Genomic DNA, 21,942 nt, shown 5'->3' on the forward strand with positions numbered 1-21,942 from the left:
AACATGTTTTTGAGCAAGAATTCTGCTAAAGCAGGAGATTATTTTCTAACAATAGAGGGCTGTATAATGTGTCGTCCTTGGAAAAGTGCATATCAATGCAGATTGTAGAGTTATTGTGGGCTGTCAGCAATGTCCCTTCCAATGACAAAAGGTTTGAATAGATCTTGTAACCAATGTTCTCTTGATTAAACCAAATGGAGGTGTGTGGCTTTCTTGTTGCAATTCACAATTTAGTGAACTGCACACTTTATACACTTAAGTGTTTAGGAGTTACAGTCACTTCAAATCACTGATCTAGCAATGACTGGGACTCAGTGGTCCTCACCCTGCAACTGGCTGGCACAAGTCATTGTCATCCCCTCGTGCACTTTCAGGCAGGGTAGTTGTGGGTAACGAAGGGGCTGAAAGCAGCCACCTGTAACAGCATTTAACCCAAGGATTAAAACATGAAAAGCCACTAGAAATAAAAGTCCACTGCTGAATAATGCCTTCTCTGGAGGTGGGTTTCCAAGCAATTGGACATGACGTGTCTTAGCCTGAGAGAGCACTGCATGGGCTGGAGGCCCTAAGTCATGTTGTCACGTAAATCATTAGCACCACTGTAGTACTTCACCATAAGGAGTGTTTCATCCAGAACAGCTTTGTTTAATGCATTTAGCCTCATCATGCACAGTAGCCCCTAGCAGAGGCACAGAAATTTCCTTGTCTCTCCAGAGTGCACCTTCAGGAGCTATGATCCTGATTTTTCACCTTAGAGGTAGTAAGAAATTGCTGATATGGTGCATTTCCTTCACATCCAACTTTCTGTATGTGTGACTGTAAACACCTACAAGCTTTCTCAGTCCTTCCCCCCATGCTTTGCGATGTGTCCCTGGCTGAGTGGGGTTGCTGAACTTTCTGTGGCAGGTGAGCGTTGGCAAGTTGACTTCAAAGCTGGTTTGTTTTACTGCCTGGCAGTCAGTGCAGGCCAGTTTCAGGGGGTTGTTTTGAGGCATGGCTATGGAGCGTGGGATAACCAATAGGTTTGAAAAAACAGTCTGCGTAGGTGAATGATACCAGATTTCAAGTTATGAATCCCCAGCCTGTTACGCAGGAATAGTATGGTATCATTGGTCTCTCGGTGGCTTCGTTAGTGGTGTGCTGGCATGGTGGCCGATGGTCTGCTCAGCGCAGCAGAGCTCCGGAGAGCCGTGTGGTGACTTCAAGCCACGTTCTCCCGCAGTGGGTGCAAATGGGGCATGTGGATGCTGGCATCGCGTCTGTCAGTGTGTAAACTGTCTGTGTCCGGATGATATGTCAGTGGAGGGAGACTGCAAGGTGTGTCTGGTCTGCCTGAATGACTTCGTCCCTTGCTGTACTTGTTTTTGAACACACTAATTACCACAGCATCCATCCCAGCCAAATGAGCACTGCTGCTGCTATTCCGCTGAGAGAAGGTGACAGAACAAGGCTTGTTGCTGTAACTGCAGCACGAACTAGCGACGGTTGTAGGGTCTGTAAATCACCAGGAATCTCAGCTGCTTCCTGTACGCATCGCATCCTCTGTGGCCTGCTGCCGGTATCCCCCTCTGTGTCTCAGCCCCTTCCCGGCACCGCACCCTGAGTGCATCTGCGTGGGCACCAGGCCGCTCCCTCGGCGGGCACAGCCTGCAGGCCTGAGCCTCCGTCCTGGGCCTCTGCCTCGGAAGGCACCGCGCGGAGACGTGCTGTCGCCCATCTGCACCCGCAGGGCACGCAGCGTGGTGCGGGTGCCGCAGCTCGGACCGCGGCCTGCCTGTGCTGGGGGCACACCTTGAGTCGTTCTGATGCCCTGAGTGCCAGAGTGGGTAAGTCACTGCCTCGCTTGTAATAATTACAGATTTCCGCCGTGATTTTCACCCATCGGTTGCCACGGCAACAGTGCAGCAGCTCAGCCGAAATGCTGTCAAGCGGATTTAAAACTGAGGCTGCCCGGGCACATCTTCCCAGTGCCCCCCTGGCGCCGTGGCAACCCAGCAGGCCCCGCATCTTCCCTTGTACCCCCCCAGTGCTGTGCCAGCCCAGCAGGCCCCGCGTCTTCCCTTGTGCCCCCCCCAGGGTCATGGCAACCCGTTGGGCCCCCAGCCTGCAGGGTGCTGCAGCACCAGGGCTGCTTTCAGCCCCTGTGAGCAGCAGCGGGGCTTTTGTTTTCTGCCCGAGCAGCGCTCCGCGGGAGGTGGCGTTACGGTGCCTGCTGGCTCTTGTGTTCCCTGCGTCTGCGCAGGACCCAAAGGAAACAAGCCGAGGTGGTTTTGTGGTACTCCCTGGGTGTTACCCTGGGGATATTTGCAAACTGGAGTCAAATGAGGGGTTTTAAAGACAAAAACCTGTTCTTCAGTTTCCGCAGTTATTGAAAACTAGGGGGGCATTTCGAGCTGTAATAGTCTGGCCCTGCATCTCAGTTACCTGTTTTCAGAAACCCACGGAGAAGGCGTTCAGATGAACTCTGCCGGTAGGAGCTGATGGGCTACACCTACACGTCAGAGGCAGTGGAGTGGTGGCTGGCAGTCAGATGATCTCGCTTCGGTTTCGTTAACTAGCGGCGTCCCCCCGGCTCAGCTCAGCTCGGGCTGGGGGTTCCTCCGGGTGACTGATGCCTGGTCCCGCTGCCAGCAGTCGCAAGCGGGTGCTGAAGGGAGCGACGGCAGCGGCGCTGCTCCTGCACTGCTCCTGGATGCAGCCCGCTTTAAAGTGAAGGGAAGAGCGGGTTTTGAAGCCGGCAAGCTGGCTGCTGCACATTTTCATCCAAGCCATGTAAGTGCCTTTGGCATGTGCCGCGCGGTAGGGCTTAACGCAGGCTGTGCCGAGCCTGCGTTCGGGCTTTGGTACCACCACACGCAGGGGCCCTGGTTCCTCAGGGGAGGGTTTGTCTCTGCAAGCAGGCATGTGTGATGTGAAAATGTGCCCCCATGAATATGCATGCTTGGCTGTTATGCAGTTGGCTCTATGGACCCCTTGTGAAAGAAATCCCCCACGTGCATCTGCTTTTCTGTGTCTTTGGCTGAAGCAGGGGTCACCTTGAGAAGCCAGAGCGCTTGCTCCCATTTAAGATGTTTCCCTTGCTTTGGTGCAGGCTATCTCCAAGCGAGCGATGTTATGACCTCAGGAAATAAATAATGCTTTGAAAGTACGGTTTACTGGATGCTGTTTTTGTGACCTTGAGGAGGCTGTGATGGGATGCTGAAGAATAAAATCTTAGAAGGAAGCTTCACTTGAGGTTGTTTTGGAATACTATAATTTTTCACAACTGCAGAGTGTTTGTGGAGCAACTGATCTGAAAAGCATGGCTGTGTCATAATTTCAGCTGTGTAACCCTTTGAGAACTGGACTGTCTGTTTTGGTGGGGAAAAGTCAGGAGATTAACATGCAAGGTTCGGTTATCTTGTTGTTATCTTCATTTAAAATAATACATTCAAAATATGTGAGCTAGAAGAAAGGTTCTGATAGGTAGATCACTAGTAAAGATGGTACCGTGAAATATCCAAGTGCAGTTTTTGCTGTGGGAACTATTAAAGAATGAAAAACTAAAGCTAGAAGTAACATTTCAGCTAATATTAATTGTCATGCTTACTTTTACCAACATTTATTTATACACAAACTTCTAATACACAATCTATGCCAGTTTTATAGGTATTTTCAGCTGTGGCTCTAGAATTTGCCTAATTCCTACCAGCTGCTTTCTAGGCCCCCCATTTTTCCTTTCCTGAGACAATGCATTTCTTTCACAGGGAAGGTGTGGGCACATCTCATCACAGCTTAGCTGCTCCAATAGTTCTTGAATCAAAGATGAGCTGCTGAAAGGTTTGGTGGGTCACCTGAATTCTAGTGTGTCATAATTGCAACATTTCCACCTAGTTTTACTCATTGGATTTTGGACCAGGGATCATTTGTCAGGCCAATATTTGTGGGGGAGACGGAAAACAAGGAGAGACAAGGGCAGAAAGATTAAACATAAATAAGTAAGGCATATCTGTATCCAACCACCAAGTGTGCTTAGAAGACATCTGAAGAGGAGAACCTGGACACATGGGAATAGTGTGATGGAAGATCTGAAGGTTCCTGTCCTAGCTGCTTTGCTGCTTCAGCTGTGACCTGATTGTTGGTCTGATTCGGCAGGTCGGTATTGCTATGTCACGATGGATCGCGCGTGGTACTTTCAAGCTATAGGCACGAGGTTTTGTCTTTTGTGTTGCATCTTCCTTCGTGCTTTCGCTGCTGTTTTCAAAACTGACTGACTGAAATGCCAGCTGAATGTAGAGGGAGAGAAGGTAGCTTTGCAAAAAGCCAGTTTATTAGGGAAGGCTTACGCTGCCGTGTGCAATATTTACTGTTTTGTCAAGATGTGAAAGTCAAAACCAGTCTCCCCATTTCTGTTCTTCTGAGCAGTGGTGGGAGCGCTTGATCCTGTGGGTGTCAATAAATAAATAAGCAACCATGAATAACAGACACTTGAGCTTTACTTGTAACTATGACAACTGTGTCCTTGGTGACTTAAGTACAATCATGGAGTTTCCAATTACATCCTGTTCTACACAAAGCCACTAAGGTTATTAGAGGAAGAAACGTCAAAAGCAACTGTCAGCTCGTGAACTGTTGTCTGCCAAAATCCAGCTTGGTGGCAGACGCATGCTTCCCCTTGCAGATACCCGCCGCTTGTTTCGGTGTCGGTGCTGCTCAGTGGTACACGCCTTGGTAAGCCGTGCCCCCCAGGGGCAAACTTGCCAGTACAAGTGCCGACTTTATGGACTGCTGTCTGTGAAACTGTAGAGATGAGCTCCTGAGCAGCTGGGGGGCTCTACTGTGAGGTGGGGGCCGTCCCGCAAGCCCCAGCAGGCCTCTGCTGCGTAGCGGGGCCCAGCGGCTGCAGCAGGCCCGCGTGAGGCCTTTGGGGCCAGGGTGCTTGTGACCACCCCGGTTTTGTGGCCCCCGGCTGAGCACAGTGGGTGAGGAGCCAGCTGGGCGAGCCATCCCTGCAGCTGAGGGTTTCAGCCCATTTCTGTGCTTGGCTTCTTATATAAGCACTGGATAGAAAATGCAGTGCTGGCCTTATGTGAAACTAAACGTGCATTTTCATGAAATTACCTCTTAACAAGGCTTTCCTGTTCCCATGAAGATTTCAGATAGCCTTAGCTCTAGCTATCATTAGAAATTCTCGGTGATACTCTAACAAACTTTTCTTGCAAATGCTGTTGTAAGCTAGTTAATTTTTTTTCAATGAAATGTGTCCTGAAAAAACACCTGTAGAAGTATAAGGACCTGTTGTATTTCATTGTGTGCAGTCAGGCTTTCCTAACTACACAGGCTTTATTGAACTCTTAACTCTGCTTCTGGGACCAAGTGAACTGCAGTTCAATACGTCGACGTGCTGGCAGGCTTTTTATTTTTTATTTATTTATTTATTTATTGGTTTGTTGGTTATTCCATTTAAGTGGCTAAAGCAGTTCAGTCAGGATTCCTAACGTCACCCGGCATTCTGTCAGTAACACTGATAAGTGGTTGAGAAGTCCATCGGCTTTTTCCTGCTGTAATCTATGGGAAGGGGATGTTCCTGTTCTCCCCAAAGGAGTATGGGATGGGACATAACGACTGCAGTGCAGTTTTCAAACAGCAAACGCTGTATATGTTGATTATTTTTTTTATGTGGGTACAATGATGCCATTAAGTTGGCCCATTCTTCCTCAAGTGCAGGCTAAGGAAGGAGTCGATAATATTTAAGGGATGGCAAATTCAGTTCTCTTCCACCTCACCCATACTTACATCTTCATGAAATTTCAAGGATGTTCCAGACTCTGGGATGCCCTTGAGCTGTTTATATGAGCAAAATACTTGAGCAGCATCACTGGCATGACTTAAGTCATGAAAGATGCTTGCTCATGAGCACTAAATGCCTGGAGAATTGTCACTGTTTAACAAATGGCCTTGGATATTTTTTTTTCCAGCTGTTCATCTCAGAAGCTGCAATCTCATCCAGCTCCTTTTTCTCAGCCTTCCAACCTTCCTCCTTTTGTTTCAGAACTGCTTATCCCATCTCTGACTGTACAACAGTCCCTGCTTGTGTGAAGGGGTCTGTGACGCTTCCTTAGTAGCCCCCTTGTCCTGGCCTCATCATCTAAACTCTTCCCAACTTGCTTCTAATCATTCAAGTCTGATTCTCTTCCAGAAAAGCAGTCTGAAGAGTCCCCATGTGCAGTTGTGGAAACATTGTGGAGGTTAGAAAAGGAGAAATAAGAGCTCACAGGAGATAAACACTACAAAAGACTGGACCATGAATGCTTTGGCATGTGGTGGGTCTTTGTATCATTAGTTGGACTTGCTGTCCTGCAAAGCCAAGGAAATACACTTTTAATTCAAAAGAAAGCAAGCTTTGCTTGGTTTTCACGTCAAACTTTTAGAAAAGCCAGGTGAAGGAAAACAGCAAAGATGGAATTAATTTGCCTTTACCTCTGCCAAATACATATTGGGAAGACTTTGTGGAGTAATTGCAGCGTGCAGCTTGTGCTGCTGTTTCTAAAGCACCTAATTGTTCCTGGTAAATGGGTTTGGAACAGCTGAGAGATAGATGCTCCCATGAATTTAAAACAGGTTTCCATGTCTTTGACATGAACTGGAAGAAGGAGATAAAAATCTGCAGTGCTGACTTCTAATACACGTCTTATAATGTTTCTGTTTCCCCTCTTACCTTTGAATCTATCCCGAGGATGCTTTCAGGGCAGGTTTTGCAAGCTGCAGCCTGAAACACAGATGTCATGCTGCATTAGTTTCTCTGCTAGCAAGAGAGAACGGGTCATACGAAGTTCTCGTTTGTGGTTTTTGGCTCTTGTAAAAAGCGTCTGGATCAAGCGCCTTAAATGTTGGGGTCCCTCCCTAACTTGTTTTATTTTTTCCAAGGGTTCTCCCCACGTCTTGTGAGTTCACAGAAACAATTTGTCTTTTATATGCTTGCAATAAGCTACTGTTACTACTGCTGAATGACTGACTGTTTGTCATTCCTGGTAACTAATTTTGCCTGTCAGAAATAATCACTTAGTACATAATTTTAGCAGATGCTGTTTTAAAAACAATACATCCAATTTTACATTGTATGCATAAAAAAATCCATGTATCCCTGTTTCACGTGCTCTGTAGACTTAATGGAGCTGCTTCTTTGAAAATATTTTTTCTTACTAAAAGAATGCAACTTTGTGACTTAAACTGTGTTTGCCAATGCATGTGTATAGGTAACACCCAGAATATCTGCAAAATTGATATATTTACCATTCACTTCAGAATAGCTGCTGTGTATAGTGAGCTCTAACCTCCAGAAAAATATTTAAAGATGACTATTGTGAATCTTTTTTCTGGAAAAGTCTCACTTCTTTGAAATCTAAGGTAGCTAGCATTTGATTGTAAAGCTAATCAAAAAAATAGTTCGTCACATCCTATTTACAATCTGATATCTGAAATTGGCGGGCGTATTTTGCCTAGATTTTAAAGCATCTGAAGCTGTAAGCAGCTGCTGTGGAGCAGCAGTGCTGATGGAGCATTGCTTTGCTGCAGCTTTGACACATGCAGGAGCACTGATTTCTGCTGGCTTCCAAATTCTGCCACTGCTGCTTGCCGCACTAGAACAAGCGAGGCCAGTGGGAATTGATCAAGAGATGGATTACGAAGGCAAAATTCAATTGATTATTTTGGCAACCAAATAACATGTGCTTAGACAAATGTCCCAGTCATATCAGCTAATGTACTGTGAGAATTTGTGCGCTTAACGGAGATGGAAAAGAAGTTAAATTTAGTTATGCTCAAATGTGATATTACATGATTTATTCTGACTCTGGACTGGAAAATAGTAAAACTTTTTATATAACAGCTGCCAAGGAAAATTAGGGGTAAGCTGCTTTATTTTTAAACCTCTTGCAATAATATTTTCTATGACTTCTTCAGAAAGCCAATACCTTTTCAAAATGTAATTTTGAGCCTTTTATGAATATTGTATTTCAAACATTAAAGGACTTTAGATAAACAGTAAGTAGAAGTGAAAGGTAAAATAGCGTTCTGGGAGCAAACACGTAGATGACTCGCCTAGGAGAGGAAAAAGGGGTGCCGCTGAAGGAGACCTGGTCGCTGATGGATAGGATGGTGTGGTGTGACTGGAAGGTAGGTTTGATTTGGATGTGAAGAGACATCTCATTAAGGACGAGGTAGACTAGTCAATTTGTAGCAAAACACCCACAGGAGATGACTCTAAAGGGAAGCGGAACACCAAAGTGAGTCACGGTGGGTTACGTTTTAGCTTTCTGTCATAGGTACGTTTGCACTGCTCCAGTTGTTGGTTCCTGCAAAGCTGTGCTCAAGTTAGCTTTTAACAGGCTCCTAGAGACTTCTATATCTTGCAGAGCAAAGTTGAGGAGGAAATTGAAGGTTGCAGGAGTACAGAGGAGGTGAGTAGCTCTGAGCAGAGGACATCAAGGTAGTTAATCATTGTGAGAGGTGCTGGGCCGATTGGCCCTTTAGCAGCTTTTTCTCCACTGTGGTGATTTCACTGACTCAGACTCACCTTTGTTTTTTGCTAGAGAATGATTGTGAGATAAGAAATGCATGGTATTGGGATTTTCATAAGTCTAGTTCCTTCTACGTTTCAAACCTTACAAAGCTGAGCGAGCTTTTTGTAGACTGCGCACAAACGTTGTGCAAGTGTTTGCTCACCTTGGCAGATTTCAAAATACATCAGATTTTAAATTGAACTCAGAGCGAACTGCAAGAAACCAAGTGCTGCGTCAATTGTCTGGGAAGGCACAGGGAATTTTCTTTGTACCAGAGTATTAATGTATCTGTGAATTAATAGATCTCTGCAGGTGAGGATGTCTTTTTTTGTTTTGTTTTGCCAATTCTGAAAAATCTGAAGTGTGAAGGAAAGCAAACGGTGCGTTGACTGAAGATAATACAGAAATAAAACTTCTGATATATTACTGTTGGATAAGAGATGCTTCCTACCATGGCAGCTCAGTGTGTTCCCCACATCCAGTCCCCAGTGTGTGTTTGCACGCCTTACCGATGGCACAGGAAGGATGTCGGCAGGGAGCTGTGGTCTTGTTCTGTGGGAGGAGCAGCACCTTTCCGTGGAGCTCTTCCCGGGAGGTGTATGGTTGATAGCTGCCATTCCCTTTGGACCGCAAGCCTGGATCCATTGCCAGTAGATGGCCTGCCCCTACTGGGGGCACGGGAGCACCCAGTGAGGGGGAAAATGCCAGCACAGTCTCTGCACAGACAAGCAGGGCCTATGAAGTCCTAGGTAGAACACACCAGATTTTTAAGCGTAAGGTTTGAATTTAACCTGTATCGTAGATAATAATTTAATAACCTCTTCTATCTATTTGTGCCTTCCAGACAGGCTTTCTGTGCGGTAATCCAGAGTGAAAAAGGAGTCATATTAGCATTCGTGCTACTTGACTTGACAAAGTCATTCCGATTCAGCTGGCTGAGGCAGTCGCCGACCGGCTGAGGCTGGAAGGGAGCTCTGGAGGCCTGCTGCTCCAAGGCCTGCTCAAGCAGGGCCACCCAAAGTAGATGGCCTAGGGCAGTGTCCAGCTGGGTTTTGAATACTACCAAGCAGGGAGACTCCACAACCTCTTCTATGGTTTAGGTGGAGCTTACTGTATTTCATTTTTCACCCATTGCCTTGTCCTCTCACTGGACAGCTCCTCTCGGAGCCTGACTCTCTTTGCTCCCTCTGTCAGGTACATGCCTTGCCTTTGCCAGGCTGAACAACCCCAGCTCTCACAGACTGTCTTTGGAGAGATGAAATTACTTGGTAGAAACTGTGTTTTCAGATGATCATTTTTCTTTTATTTTCTACTGTTTCTCCTGCTGTCTTTTTTGGCTTAGATGAAGTTTTTCTCATGAACGTAGGTTCAGTCTAAGTAACACATTGTCTTGAGAGACTGACAAGAAAAAATTTTTAAAAATGATTAACCTAGTCTAACATGCATACAGAAAATAGATGAGCAAGGGAAGAAGGGAAGCTAAATGATGATCTTTTATCTCTTGGCCCCACTGAAGTTGGGAGTTACAAATTTACTCTGGTAGTCATTTGCCTTAACAGGACCTAGTGTCAGACTCAGGTCTCAGTCCTGATACTGAAAGGAGAAATTGAAATGAATGGCACAGTAGCTGCATCCATAAGGACATGAATAAATGTTTTGTTCTTTTTTTTTTTTCTCTTCCAGAACATCAGCCTCAAGGTTGAGTCCTTTTGAGTAAAGAAAACATAAAATGGCGTCAATGTTGCTTAGTCGACAGCTGAGCTGTTGTCTGCAGCAGAACTCCAGGCTGCTTGTATTTGGTAAGTGGCTTTTGTACTATTTAGTTTGTATTTGGTGGTATTCATGTTATGCTAGTGAAGAAAATTCCAGTTTGAAAGTTGCTGGGTTTTGTCTAGTGTTGCATCTTTCAGAACTTGAACAATACTGTGTTCTGCATCTCGGATAGCGATGCAGTTGTAGTACAGAAGTGGCACACAGGGATGCTGTGGGTTTTTTATGTGATTTTTTTGTTTGGTTGGTTGTTTTTTTTTTTAATTTAGCAAATTGAAGGCTCAGCATGTTTACAGTGCAAATTGTTAAATGAAACAAAGCTCGTCAGCCCTTGGAACTCTGCTCTAACAGGGCTGCTTGCTGATGCTACGTGGTGCAGAGGTGAAAAAGTCATCCATCAAAATCATCTTTTTCCAGTTTGCACATCATAGCATGCCCCTGCCTGTCTTTCTTTATGGGGAGGTTTTGTGTGGCTGACACCAAGAGGTGGCCTTTGCTGGGGGTATTTTTCTGCCTGCACTTAGCTCTAACGTGAAATAAAGGCCTAACCCACAGCTTCAGGCTGTTTTCTCCTAAGTGTATGATGGCAAGTTCTTGCTAGACCCCTGCTCCTAGGTTAGCACATGTACATTGAGCCTGCGGTCTCATGAAATACATGCGCAAACTTTGGTCTCATGCTTTAAAAGTGCAAATTTCTGTTGGTCTTTTTGGACAAAGTGTAGAACTTAAGATCTAGCATCCACTTTATGTGCTGTTACACTGAATACAATACGGCTGAATGGCTTTTTCTGTGACAAGTAAATATTAATGTTTCTTCTCTTCTAGCCCTCCTGCTGAGCCAATGTGCTCCTTGTGCCACTGCCATGCAAACACAGAACCCCTCCGTTTGCTTAGAAATCAAAAAAAAAATTAATTTCCTTTTAAACAGTCAACTTTGGCGAGCAACTGACCTTTGGCTAAAGAACAGAAAGTTTGGTCTTGTAACTATTGGAAAAGTATTAGGTCAGTGTTCCAGGACTGGATGCCCTTTTATTTATGGGAGTGACGCACTGATTACCCGAGCTGTGCAAGAGCAGTGATCGTTTGGTCGATAGTGGCCAATGGAAAGTGCTTGCAGCAAGCAGGCCCTCAGAAGCTGCCAGTCCTTTGAGCTAACCTGTCGTCTCGGTATCACTTAACACTCCCTGTCTCTCCCAGCATCTTGCACACTTCCATGATGCTCCCTGCCCAGGAAGACAAATCACTACAGCTGTGCAGTGCACCTGAGGTCCCTGAAGTGCAGGTGGGCTAGCTCTTCTGTTCTCACCATTGCAATGAAGGGCTGCAATACAAAAGAAACGCAACTCTGGGCCCCATCAGTCCATCCTTTTCAGAAATTTGTAAGTGGAAAGGCTGCTAAAAGCAGGCTTATAGCAAAGGATGGAGGGCCTTGTTGGTAGGTTGTATAGGAGGCACGCTGCTTTGGGTGCATGTCTCCAGAGATAAGAAAATATGGAGCAAGAGCAGAAGCCCCCACCAGCAGGAACTGTCTCCTGCTAGTTTTTTAGCCTACTACGTTCCTGGCTGACACAATAGGCAAGAGACTGGCAGCTGTAGAAAAAATGTGAGCTTCGGGTCGTTTTCCTGCTTAGTCCCAGCCAAGGCTGCAGCACTGCTGGTCGCACTGCTGGTCTCTGCTTGTTTTTAGGGAGATGCTGAGGGGGATGTCCAATTTCTGCCTCAGGGTGCTCTCCTCCGACGTGTTTTTGAGCACGCAAACTCCGAGCTGTACAGACTGAGAAAGAGACTCCTCATATGTTACTCCCACAAAATTCCTGCAGTGCCGTTTGTTCTGCTGTCTTTTTCAGTGAGATACTGAAATGACAGGGTTTGCAAAGGGGAGGTGGAGAGGAGAATAGCTTGCCTCTTGGTAGAAGTCTCTCTGTCTGTGGGCTGTGATGTTTCAGTTGTGTGCCTGCATTAAGTGCAATAATATGTGCAGCTTGAATCTATTATAAATTTATTTACAGAAGGAGAGTCTTCTTCCTTGATTATTTCTGATTTTTAAAGCAAATGTGGGAGGTAGCGTGGCGCTGGCCCTGAACATGAACTGTGCTGGTTTCTGACAAAAAAGGGGCATGTGAAAAGGAAGGATGTTGGCAAGTTTGCATTCACTGCGGCAGAGAATTATACCCACATTCACTGCTGTGAAACACATGGGAACAAAGGAAACTAAACTTGATATTAATCAAAATATTTCTAGGAACTTTTTCTCTGGTTGTATGTGGGAGATGGTGTTTAATTCTAATTGAGATAGATTTCAAGTTCTCAAATCTTTTAACGAATGTGGGACAAGAGTTAAGCATCTGGGAGGAGAATCTTCTTTACTTGACCATTGCTTGTAGTGTTCTAGTTCCTAACACAGTGCTAGTCCGTGGCCGGATAACTACAAAACGAAAATTGAAAATTGTTTAAGCTGATTAAAATGCAAAAGCTAAGTGAAATGTATCGATGTAAAATACAAGTTAAATCTTCCCCGTAAATGTAAAGCCTGTAATAATTTGGAGTCCATATGATTTCCTGAATAATAATAATAATAAGCTGTAGTCAGGTATCAACTTGTTGTCTTTATGTATTTCTTGTACTTGATAGTTTGCCATCAGAGATACAGTTTAATAGATTTTGAGAGGTGGCAGAAGAACATCGGTAGACTGAGTAGCTAGCTTTTTTTTTTTTTTTTTAAACATAGACTCCTGCATAGTGCTCTCAGTACAGCAACATCCAGACAAGCCCAGGAGAGGCAGCTGATGCTGGAGAAATAATGGCGTTTCTCAGTGTACATCCTTAGCTGAGCTCTGCAGGCACCGCTGCGTTGCTATCAGCAGTCACCGTGCTGCAGGTTAATCACGGCTGGCAGTCGGAATCACGCACTTACCCCGCTCTGCGCTACCTCTGGTGTTAGCGGCTGTGTCGCTACGGTGGGAAAGCCATTCCATTTCTGTGCTTCAGAGGCGGACCAAATCATAGGCTGTTGTTAGCCAGTGGGGCAGCAGCACAGTTATGAGGACTCTAGAGATCTCGGTTCAGTTTCCTACTGATTACCCTAAGGGGTTGAATTCGTCTTTGATTCTTGAACTGGAAAGCATGCCAAAAGGCCAGTCTTCTGCCTTAAGGAGGCATCAGTTCCCATTAGTGCTTGCACATGCTCCTCCAGGATGCTGACCTGCTCTTAAAAGCCCCCAGCGGTACGGCTTCTGCAGCCTCCCCAGGTAATCTGCTCTGTTGGTGAATTGCCCTTATCTTTAGAGCTTTTTTTCTAATGTTTAACCTAAGTTTCAAAACAGGAAAAATCAAATCCTTACTATTTGTCCTATCCTCAGTGGACCTGGAAGCTGGAATGTTTATTTCTTCTTAGCAGCAGCCTTTTACATATTTGAAACCTATTACCTCTCCCAAGACCTTGTACTTCTGTCTCAAATGATTTAAATAATATTTCAGCCTTTTTTCATAGGTCCAGTTGTTCTCCTGCAGTTTCTCAGCACTTTTATTGCAGTGCCCCAGGTGAACTAACTCTGGTTGAGGCCATACCTCACATATCTCAGCCTGTTTCCTCTCTCTCTTCAGAGAATAATACCACTTCATCTCACTGGCATGCTGCAGTGAAGACTGAGAGACGTTCATATTCATTCTTGACTTGTCCCCATCACAATTATCTGGAAGAGGTTGGAAAGCCATGAGAACGATTTACTCTAATCCTTCTTTTGTCTCTAGTATTAATCTTTGCTATGACATTTTGCATTTTTTTATTCTGTATATATATTAGAAGTTTCCCTAGAAGATCAGGACAAGAAGTAAAGTGGTCTGAGGTCTTGCTCTGCCTAATGCAAACCTTATTATCGTCCAGATAATATTTCTTTCTTTCAGTAGAGAGAATAAACTGGATGTGTTTGAGGGATATATGGGAGAAGCAAGGATCATATCCCTTCTCTGGGTTGTAGAGAGCACAAACTTGAGGTCACCTTCAGCTGCTGCCATGAGAACCAGCTGCTGATGACCTGGAGTGCAACCTCTCCTGCTAGCCTGAGAAACCTTTCCTTCCCAGCCTGATCGAACATTCTGCCAAAAGCTGAGATACATGGCAATGCTCAGATAAAAAATGGTGGCTGGACAAGTACTGGCCAGGAGGTTCTGCTGCAAGGCCAAGTTTGGGCAACAGTTCTCAGCTCCTTAAGGCGAAGGAGGACAAGTAAGGCCCGTGATGTTCCCATCTGATTTCCCATTCCTTCTGTCCCACACAGGGCAGCTGTGGTAATGCTGGCTGTTTTCCCTTGTGGCTGTTAATCTCTAGAGGGGTCCTGACGAACTTTCACTTACTGTGGTCTGTTGGGCTGCAAATGAGGCAGAATGTTATGACTGATTCACATCACAAGTTCTGCAGGAAAACTAGCAGCTTGATGCTCCTATTAGTGCTGAAGAGTTGATTTGGGATTATGGTGTGTTTGAGGGGAGGGAGCTGTTCTTGCTCTTTCTTTTGGGAGCTCCCACTCCTGTACACCCTCTTTGGTTTCAGGTTTTGTCTTGGTCTTTGGAGAATCCTTTTCCCATAAAATCTCCAGTGTGTATGTGGGAGTCCTGAAACACAGTCAATCTCATGTGGAGCAGCTTCTGATCTTACAGCATAAGCACTCTGTAAATAGCAATCTCAGTTTTCACAACATTATGCAACAGCGATGTTCGCTTTCCAAACACCTCTAGCTAGCCTGGGCTTTTGCCATTGCATTTCAAGAGCTGTTAGTAACAGATTATACTTGCAACACCTAAAATAGTATTTGGGGGAAATCACAGTCCTCCTACATTAGGCTGTCAGGGCCTCCATGCTCCAAAAATTCTGTCTGGAAGGAGGTTTGGGAGACACCATGGAGCAGAAGTTACAGACACGCATGGGAAATTGCCTTTCTGCACTTGTACAGGGCAGCAGTGGTATGGCACGTGTAACGTGCCTCCTTTGGGACTGGGCATCTTTCACTCTACACTCTTTCACAGCAACACATTTGCATTTGAGAAATGTGCCAGCATTTATTTTTTCTGTCTTTTCTTTTTTGCCTTAGGGTAGTTCCTCCTCTTAATTACGCTGATATAATTTCAGTGCCTCCTCTGGAGTTTCTCTCAGGTAATATCCAGTAGTTGTACGTTCAGGAACTGTGTTTATTGAGAGTGGTTTTGGTCAAGTGTATCAGAGGTCTAAGTACTTTCTAGGCCTCTGGTGAACCTACCTCTCATTAGCAGAGATCACTACTTACCCCAGAGACCTGCTAACAGTAGCGCTCTTTGTGACTACTAATATCACCAAATGTTAGAAGGGTGTAATTATATTAATTATGTTGCTATAGCAATGTGGTTCTTTATTTAAAATTGCTGAGTGAGACACCTGGTGAGTGATGAGGATAGCTTAGAAAACAGGAGTTGAAATACGAGCTTTTCTGTCTGCTGGCAAATGATGGCATCCTGTTACATGAAAAGGAAGAATAATAATTTGCTGATGTTAAACACTCAAGTGTTTAGAAGGATGCTATATGTTGTATAGAGCTTTGAAGAGTCTGCCAGAAGCAAGAAAAGTAGAATTTAATTTATTGTACCCACCATCTTCAAATGAGAGGGGTCAAAAGTTCTCTGCAAGTCATTTAGCTGATGTGGTCTTTGATAATTAGGTTCATTAATCATGCATCATTTGTTTTCTGACTTTTGATTTGATGTCAAGAGATGCTCTGTTCACTGTTCACAGTCTTATTAGCTACATGTAATTTAAAAGCTTTCGTAATGCTTTTTTAGGAAGAGAGCTGAGGTCATAGTATTTGGTCCTGTTCTTATGCTAAGTTAATATACCATGAGAAACCCTGTTTCCATTGCAGCTTGATCACAGACCTCAACAGAAAGCCAGTATGTTGAGCCGGCCCATTGGCTCAAGAGCATAAACATTGATACATCTAGGGAAAAAAAAATTGCTTGGATGTGGTAAGAATCTATCACTTATATATTCTGGAGATGCAAAGTGGAGCACTCAAAACCAAGACCTGAATTCATCAGTATCAAAATGGAGTAGCTTTATTTGCAGAGTTTCTGTTGCAGAGTAACTTGATATTAATAAGTCAAACAGGAGTAATTCGATCCAAGCTGTAATGTACGTTCAGTGCCTTCGAGAGAGAGAAATTCCAGCTGAGCAGACATGCTACAGTTAACTAGGGATGAAGCATTGCAGTGAGTGGTCTGGTTTACTTGATTTACTGATTTACTTGCAAGGCTCGCGGAGTACTTGGGCTCCGTTTGTTGGACAGGGCATTACTGATTCGTGCAGTTTTTGGAGTCTATTCTGCACTTACTTGCGCACTTCAATCTTCTCTACCTGCTAAACTGAATTGTGTTACATCAGGACACCTGATTTCCCAGTAACGCTACCTACCTAGTTCTGCTTTTGTTACGAACGATAGATGTGCTTGTGCACCATGGTGATGGTCGTTGTGCACTCAGATATGACGTGTGTCTCCCTCTGTGCCCACGAAACGTGCTTGTGTGCTGGTTGTGTGCAGACACACAATTGCTGCTTATGACAGATTGGGCCGTCTGCCATAAGTACGGTCACAACATTTTTTTACTTCAAATGAAAAATCCTACTTCAGGTGTAGGATTGGGCCCAGGCGCACCAGTTAACCTGCTGTCAGGGAGCAGTACTTCTGGGTGCAGGTAGGCCTAGAGAGCCTGTTCATAGCAATCCCTTCCTTCCCAGTGGGTTGGCAGGATGAGGTAACACAAGCCATTTTCCTTTTCTTTATGGCAGGCTGTACTTTCAGATTCAAACCATAGCATTTGCCTGAGCTAGGAGGTGGAATGACTCTTTTGCAAGCACAAGGACCAGTAAATTGGTGAAGCTGTCCTTATACTGGTGTTCATAAAATGAGACACTCTGTGGGCTCTTGAAAGCAAGTGGTATAAAATCAAATTTGTATCAGTGAATCAGCCAAGAGATCACTTGCTCATAGAGCCTGATGACGTGTAGCATGCTTTAGGAGCTAACAAGCAAATGAAGGGAAACCTGTCACTTGTGTTGCTCCTTTTTTAGGTGACTCTGGTTCACTGACATCCTGAAAGTGACTGAGGTTTGGCTAAGCTGCTCCTGAAAGCTTTTTAAAACAAAGTAATCTGTCTCATAAATTGACCAACATCACTAATATAATAAAAATGATCTTTAAAGCAAGTCTTCTTCGGCCAAGACTGGTATGCTTTAGTTTCACTTGAGCAACCTTTGCTGTGTATAAAAACCTGTCTGTTGACAGGTACAAGCTGTGCCAGTGTGAATTGATGCAGCACCACACAGCAAAGCTCTGCTCATTTTTGATCGCTCGTGTGTGCCCTTAGCACATATCTAGTTCAAATATCAGTGCAGAAGAGGCTGCTGCATAAATAGCAGCAAAAAGATGATGCTACTAGCTTCTATGGTCTTTGCTGCTCTACTGAGCATTTCTGGGAGGTTGGTTTCCCCCTCCCCAAAGTAGTCTTTCTTTACAAATCACGGAAATAGAGTGTGCTAAATGTTTCCCCTAAAAGGAAGATTGCACATGCACGTTACTGATAGACTTGTTTACAGGATGTGAGTCTTGGAAGGGTTTCCCAAAGCCCACTCGCTTTGTTACACTGGGATAGGTGTTAGCACCCAGGGAATGAATGTGGCCTGATTTCCAGAGATGGGCAGCAGCTGCTCCAAATGGCAGGAGTGTTGGCGATGGGTGGAAGAGGAGGAAAGTGCATGTGGATCATAGTTCACCTGTCTTGAATGTGCAGCTTTGTCAAACTATTGCAAGTGTACTTGCAATATGTTTTCAGGAGAGAGGAAACCATTTCACTTGTTGGAGAAAGTTCTGGAGGAGAAGGCAACATTCGCTGTTTGCAGAACAAGTCAAAAAGGTTCCTCCCAGTAAGGCTCATACATGCTGCGTGTTTTGGCTTTTAAAAACTCCCTGTTGAGGCTGTCACACTGCAGAGAACAGGGTCTAGAGCTTTTCCAACAGAAACACCCTGAATTACACGTTCCTATTAGCTCCTTTTCAGCAGAGGAATGAGCTATCCTGCAGTGAAGCATGACTACAATATAAGCGTGTCTTTTCTTTTAAATGACTCAGAAAACAGTTTTGTGGCCACAGAATTAGTAATAATGAAATAACAAGAAAGACTTTGGCTTCTTAAAACAACTAAAAGAAGTTCACTTTTTCCTTTGCATTTGGAGGAAAACTCGTTTTACGAGTATGTTTAAGGCAAACTTTCAAAAATAGTGGTAGAGCTTTAAACCTGACAAAATGTAAAAGCTAAAATGAAGTTCACTGCATCTGTTATGGGAAATGGCAGCTTGGGCTATGACTGGTTAGAAAGAGGGTTCCGGGCGTGTGTTCCTTTTGCTTTGTACACACCCTGCAACCATAGTTCAAAACCATCAAGTGCAAGATAAGTGAACGTGCTTCCACACCTTTAACAAAAAATACCAGCAAAGTAATATCAGACTACAATAAAACATTTGTGTCTTACTGTAAAGCTATTTCCCTCTCACCCCTGTACTATTTGGCATGTTCCTGGCCAACATTATAAACCCTAGTAAATCTTTGTTGTGCAGGTATTTCAGAGTACTTGGAGCAGAAAACACCAGCACAGAACACCAACAGAAGGGTTATTGGTGTTACTTCTTGAAAGCGCATTAGATTTTTATTTATTTATTTATTACTTTATAAGGTTTATAAAATAAACGCTGGTTTTCTGTTATATCTTATTTATTGAAGCAGATTAAATTCAATTATTTCATGGTAGATTGAAGATCTGAAATAGTCCAAAATTTTTGTTTTCATGCTTATATTTCTAAATGCGTCGGATTCAGGTTTTTTTCCGTATCTTTTATGCTACTGCCGAATTCCAAAACGTCCTGGGTTTTGTGTGCCTCTCTTGGTGCTCTCCCCTGTATCACACAGCAGCACACAGAGCCTGGTAAGGGAGAGGAGAGGACAGATGGCAGGGAAGTGAATCTCCTGCCCTCCGTCTGCACCATACAGTGGGGCACAGTACAGGGATGCCCAGAATAGTGCTGCCCACCTCTGCTGGGACCCAAAAGCTGCATAGGGTGGTGTTGGGTCCAGCCCAGCTTTGCAGAAAAGAAGGTTAAAAGGAAACGAGAGGGATATTGCAGTGCCCTGTGACATGCATGGGGACAGTAAATTCCTCCACAGAAGGGAGAGAGCAGGGCTGGTTGAGGGGAGGGATGGAGGTGAAGAGCACGCAGGCTTGGGTGACGCAGAAGAAATGGAAATGTTCCTGCTGGCTTGCTGTGATCTCCCATCGGGGAAGGAGCTGGGGGCACGGAGGGGTTGGTTGGGTCTCTTTTTTCCCCTTGTAGACTTTGTAAGCTGCCTTCTGAATCTGCAGCTTTATTGGCTCTGTATTATGTAGCTTCTGCTGATCTTTTTATCTGCAGTAGCCTTTTTTTTCTGGTGGAACAGTTGCCATGCAGTCTGCAATTTACATGAATGCTAAACAGAATGACACAAAAATGAAGTGGTGTTGCTGTAACAAAACCTATTAATAGCTTCACAGAGAGGCAGTGACGCATCTCAGATATAACACTTGGAATTAAAGCTGAGGAGAAGATTTTTCTTTGCAGACCAAGTTTTCCCAAAATGAGCAGTGAGTTTAAGTGCTTAGCTAGAGATACTTCCAACGGGCTGTGATTTTGCAGATAAACTTTCTCAAAATCAGCCTTGCTTGACACGTCTCAGACTCGCAGCCCCCGGGCCCATCTGCTCCCCCTGCCCCAGCAGGGCCACCCCTAGCAGGGGGCCCAGGCCTGCGTCCAGGCGGCTTTGGGAGACCTCCAAGGAGGAGACTCCACAGCCTCTGTGGGCAACCTGGGTCAGGGCTCTGGCACCCACACAGCACAGAAGTGCCTCCTGGTGCTCAGAGGGAGCCTCCTGTGCTCTGGTTTGTGCCCACTGCCTCTTGTGCCTATCTCAGCTTGGGCTTACCAAATCCAAAGAAAACATCTCTAATCATAGTTACAAACCTTGGCCAAACGGCCATGTTCAAAGCACTGCTGAGCACTCTCAGAGTATAGCCTCTCTTTCCTTGATAAATGCTTATTTGATAACTGTCGTTTGAAAACAAGAACACTTCTAGTGATTTTCTGAAATGAAATTGTGGCTGTGAGGGGCGGTTGTGGTGTCCCGCTGCCCTTTGTGCGCGTGGATGCGGCCTGCCTCCCCGGGTGCCTCCCTTTCAGGGGCGATGGGGACATGGTGTGCTGTATCACTGTAGCACCTGGCAGCGCTGTGCTGCCAAAGGTGCTTCTGCCACCTTACTTCAGCCATCCGCCACCACTCTGACGTGCAACTCGGCCTTCCTCTGAGAGAAAGGGAGCTGAGGATCTTCACGTGGGGTTTTGCAAATTACACCATTTTAAAATGCCATGCCCGTCACAGCCTAAAACAAGTGATGCGCTTATCTTTCAGGTGTTGACCTGCTGCAAGAGCGATGCCCCTAAGTTGAGCTTATTAAGACTAATTTGTCATTGATACTGTGCTGTGTGAAGGCTTGCAGGTGTTTGATGATAAAAGTCATAGGGCTGTCAGACGGTTAGTTCAGTCCAGCACTTAGTCACAGTGCAGAGAGCTAGCTCGTAGTCTCTTGCTGGGCACCTCAGTAAAGCCATCAAGTCTGTACTTCCTCTGTTGCAAATGTACAATTATCCCCTAATCCCCTTAATGGAACATATACATATTCCAAATGGATGCTTACCATTACCAAAATGGTGCTTACTGACACTTCCTGATCACATCAGCCTGGTGGCATGGGTAGGCCATGTCCCCAGCTTCCCTTTTGCATGGCGGTGAGCAAAGCACGTTCTGTTCTGTTCCGCTTGTCCAAAGCACATCCTTCACTTTCGTTCTTTCTGCCGCTCAGGCGTGTAGGGAGACCAGGGCTGGGAGGGACCAGATGTGTTCGGCAGTGTCTTGCTGTCACTCCAGCCTTCAGCACCGGGCTGGTGCTAGTTTGTGGGGACTGCTGTGTGCACATGCTAGCACAGGTAACCCTGTACTGGGATATAGGCCTGTCTCTTTATTTCGTATATCCAGCACTCCCCTGAGCTGAAAGGCTATTTGTGCCCTATCTATCTGTTTCTAATTGATGTAGAGTGCTCCTTTCTGGCCTTCTCACACACCCCAATTTGGGTGGACAGAACAAGCTTGGAGAATCAAAAGGTGTTGCCATGACTTTGTGGCTGGGCAGTGACACTTGCCTGGGTCAGGGTTTAGAGCTTTGTAGATTTTGGATGACCAAAGTTGAAAGAGCTGCTTTTCCAGCTCTGCTGGCTGAACTCCACAGATATCGTGTCACTCTCCTGTTTTATTCAAAAGGCTGTATCCTGACATGTTGGTGAAAATGATATGTAAATCTGCTCTCTCTCACGAACTATGCCTAAACACTGCATTGTGGTACAGTTGCTTCAGAAATGGGAACCGAGCATGTTACTGATGAAGTTCAGGAGGTTTTTGCCTTTTAGCTTTGTTACAGATATAAAGTTTATTGTGATATCCCTATTATATACATGGATAAAGAACAGCAACCC

General features: G+C 45.0%; 1 protein-coding gene across 5 annotated transcripts in view; it reads left to right on the top strand.

Annotated features, from left to right (window-relative positions):
* ABAT (4-aminobutyrate aminotransferase) overlaps nucleotides 1–21,942 on the top strand; it is a 76,171-nt gene that overhangs the window by 12,683 nt on the left and 41,546 nt on the right. For 3 of the 5 annotated variants that reach the window (XM_040575101.1, XM_040575103.1, XM_040575099.1), the window contains exon 2: nucleotides 10,224–10,339. In XM_040575101.1, the coding sequence (XP_040431035.1) occupies nucleotides 10,270–10,339 (70 nt within the window). In that variant the 5' untranslated portion in view covers nucleotides 10,224–10,269. Of the gene's footprint in view, nucleotides 1–2,235; nucleotides 2,773–3,927; nucleotides 4,135–10,223; nucleotides 10,340–21,942 lie in introns of those variants that run through there. The other 2 variants (XM_040575098.1, XM_040575100.1) reach the window with 2 other exon arrangements.

This window comes from Cygnus olor, chromosome 15 (genome assembly GCF_009769625.2).
Source record: "Cygnus olor isolate bCygOlo1 chromosome 15, bCygOlo1.pri.v2, whole genome shotgun sequence".
NCBI lineage: Eukaryota > Metazoa > Chordata > Aves > Anseriformes > Anatidae > Cygnus > Cygnus olor.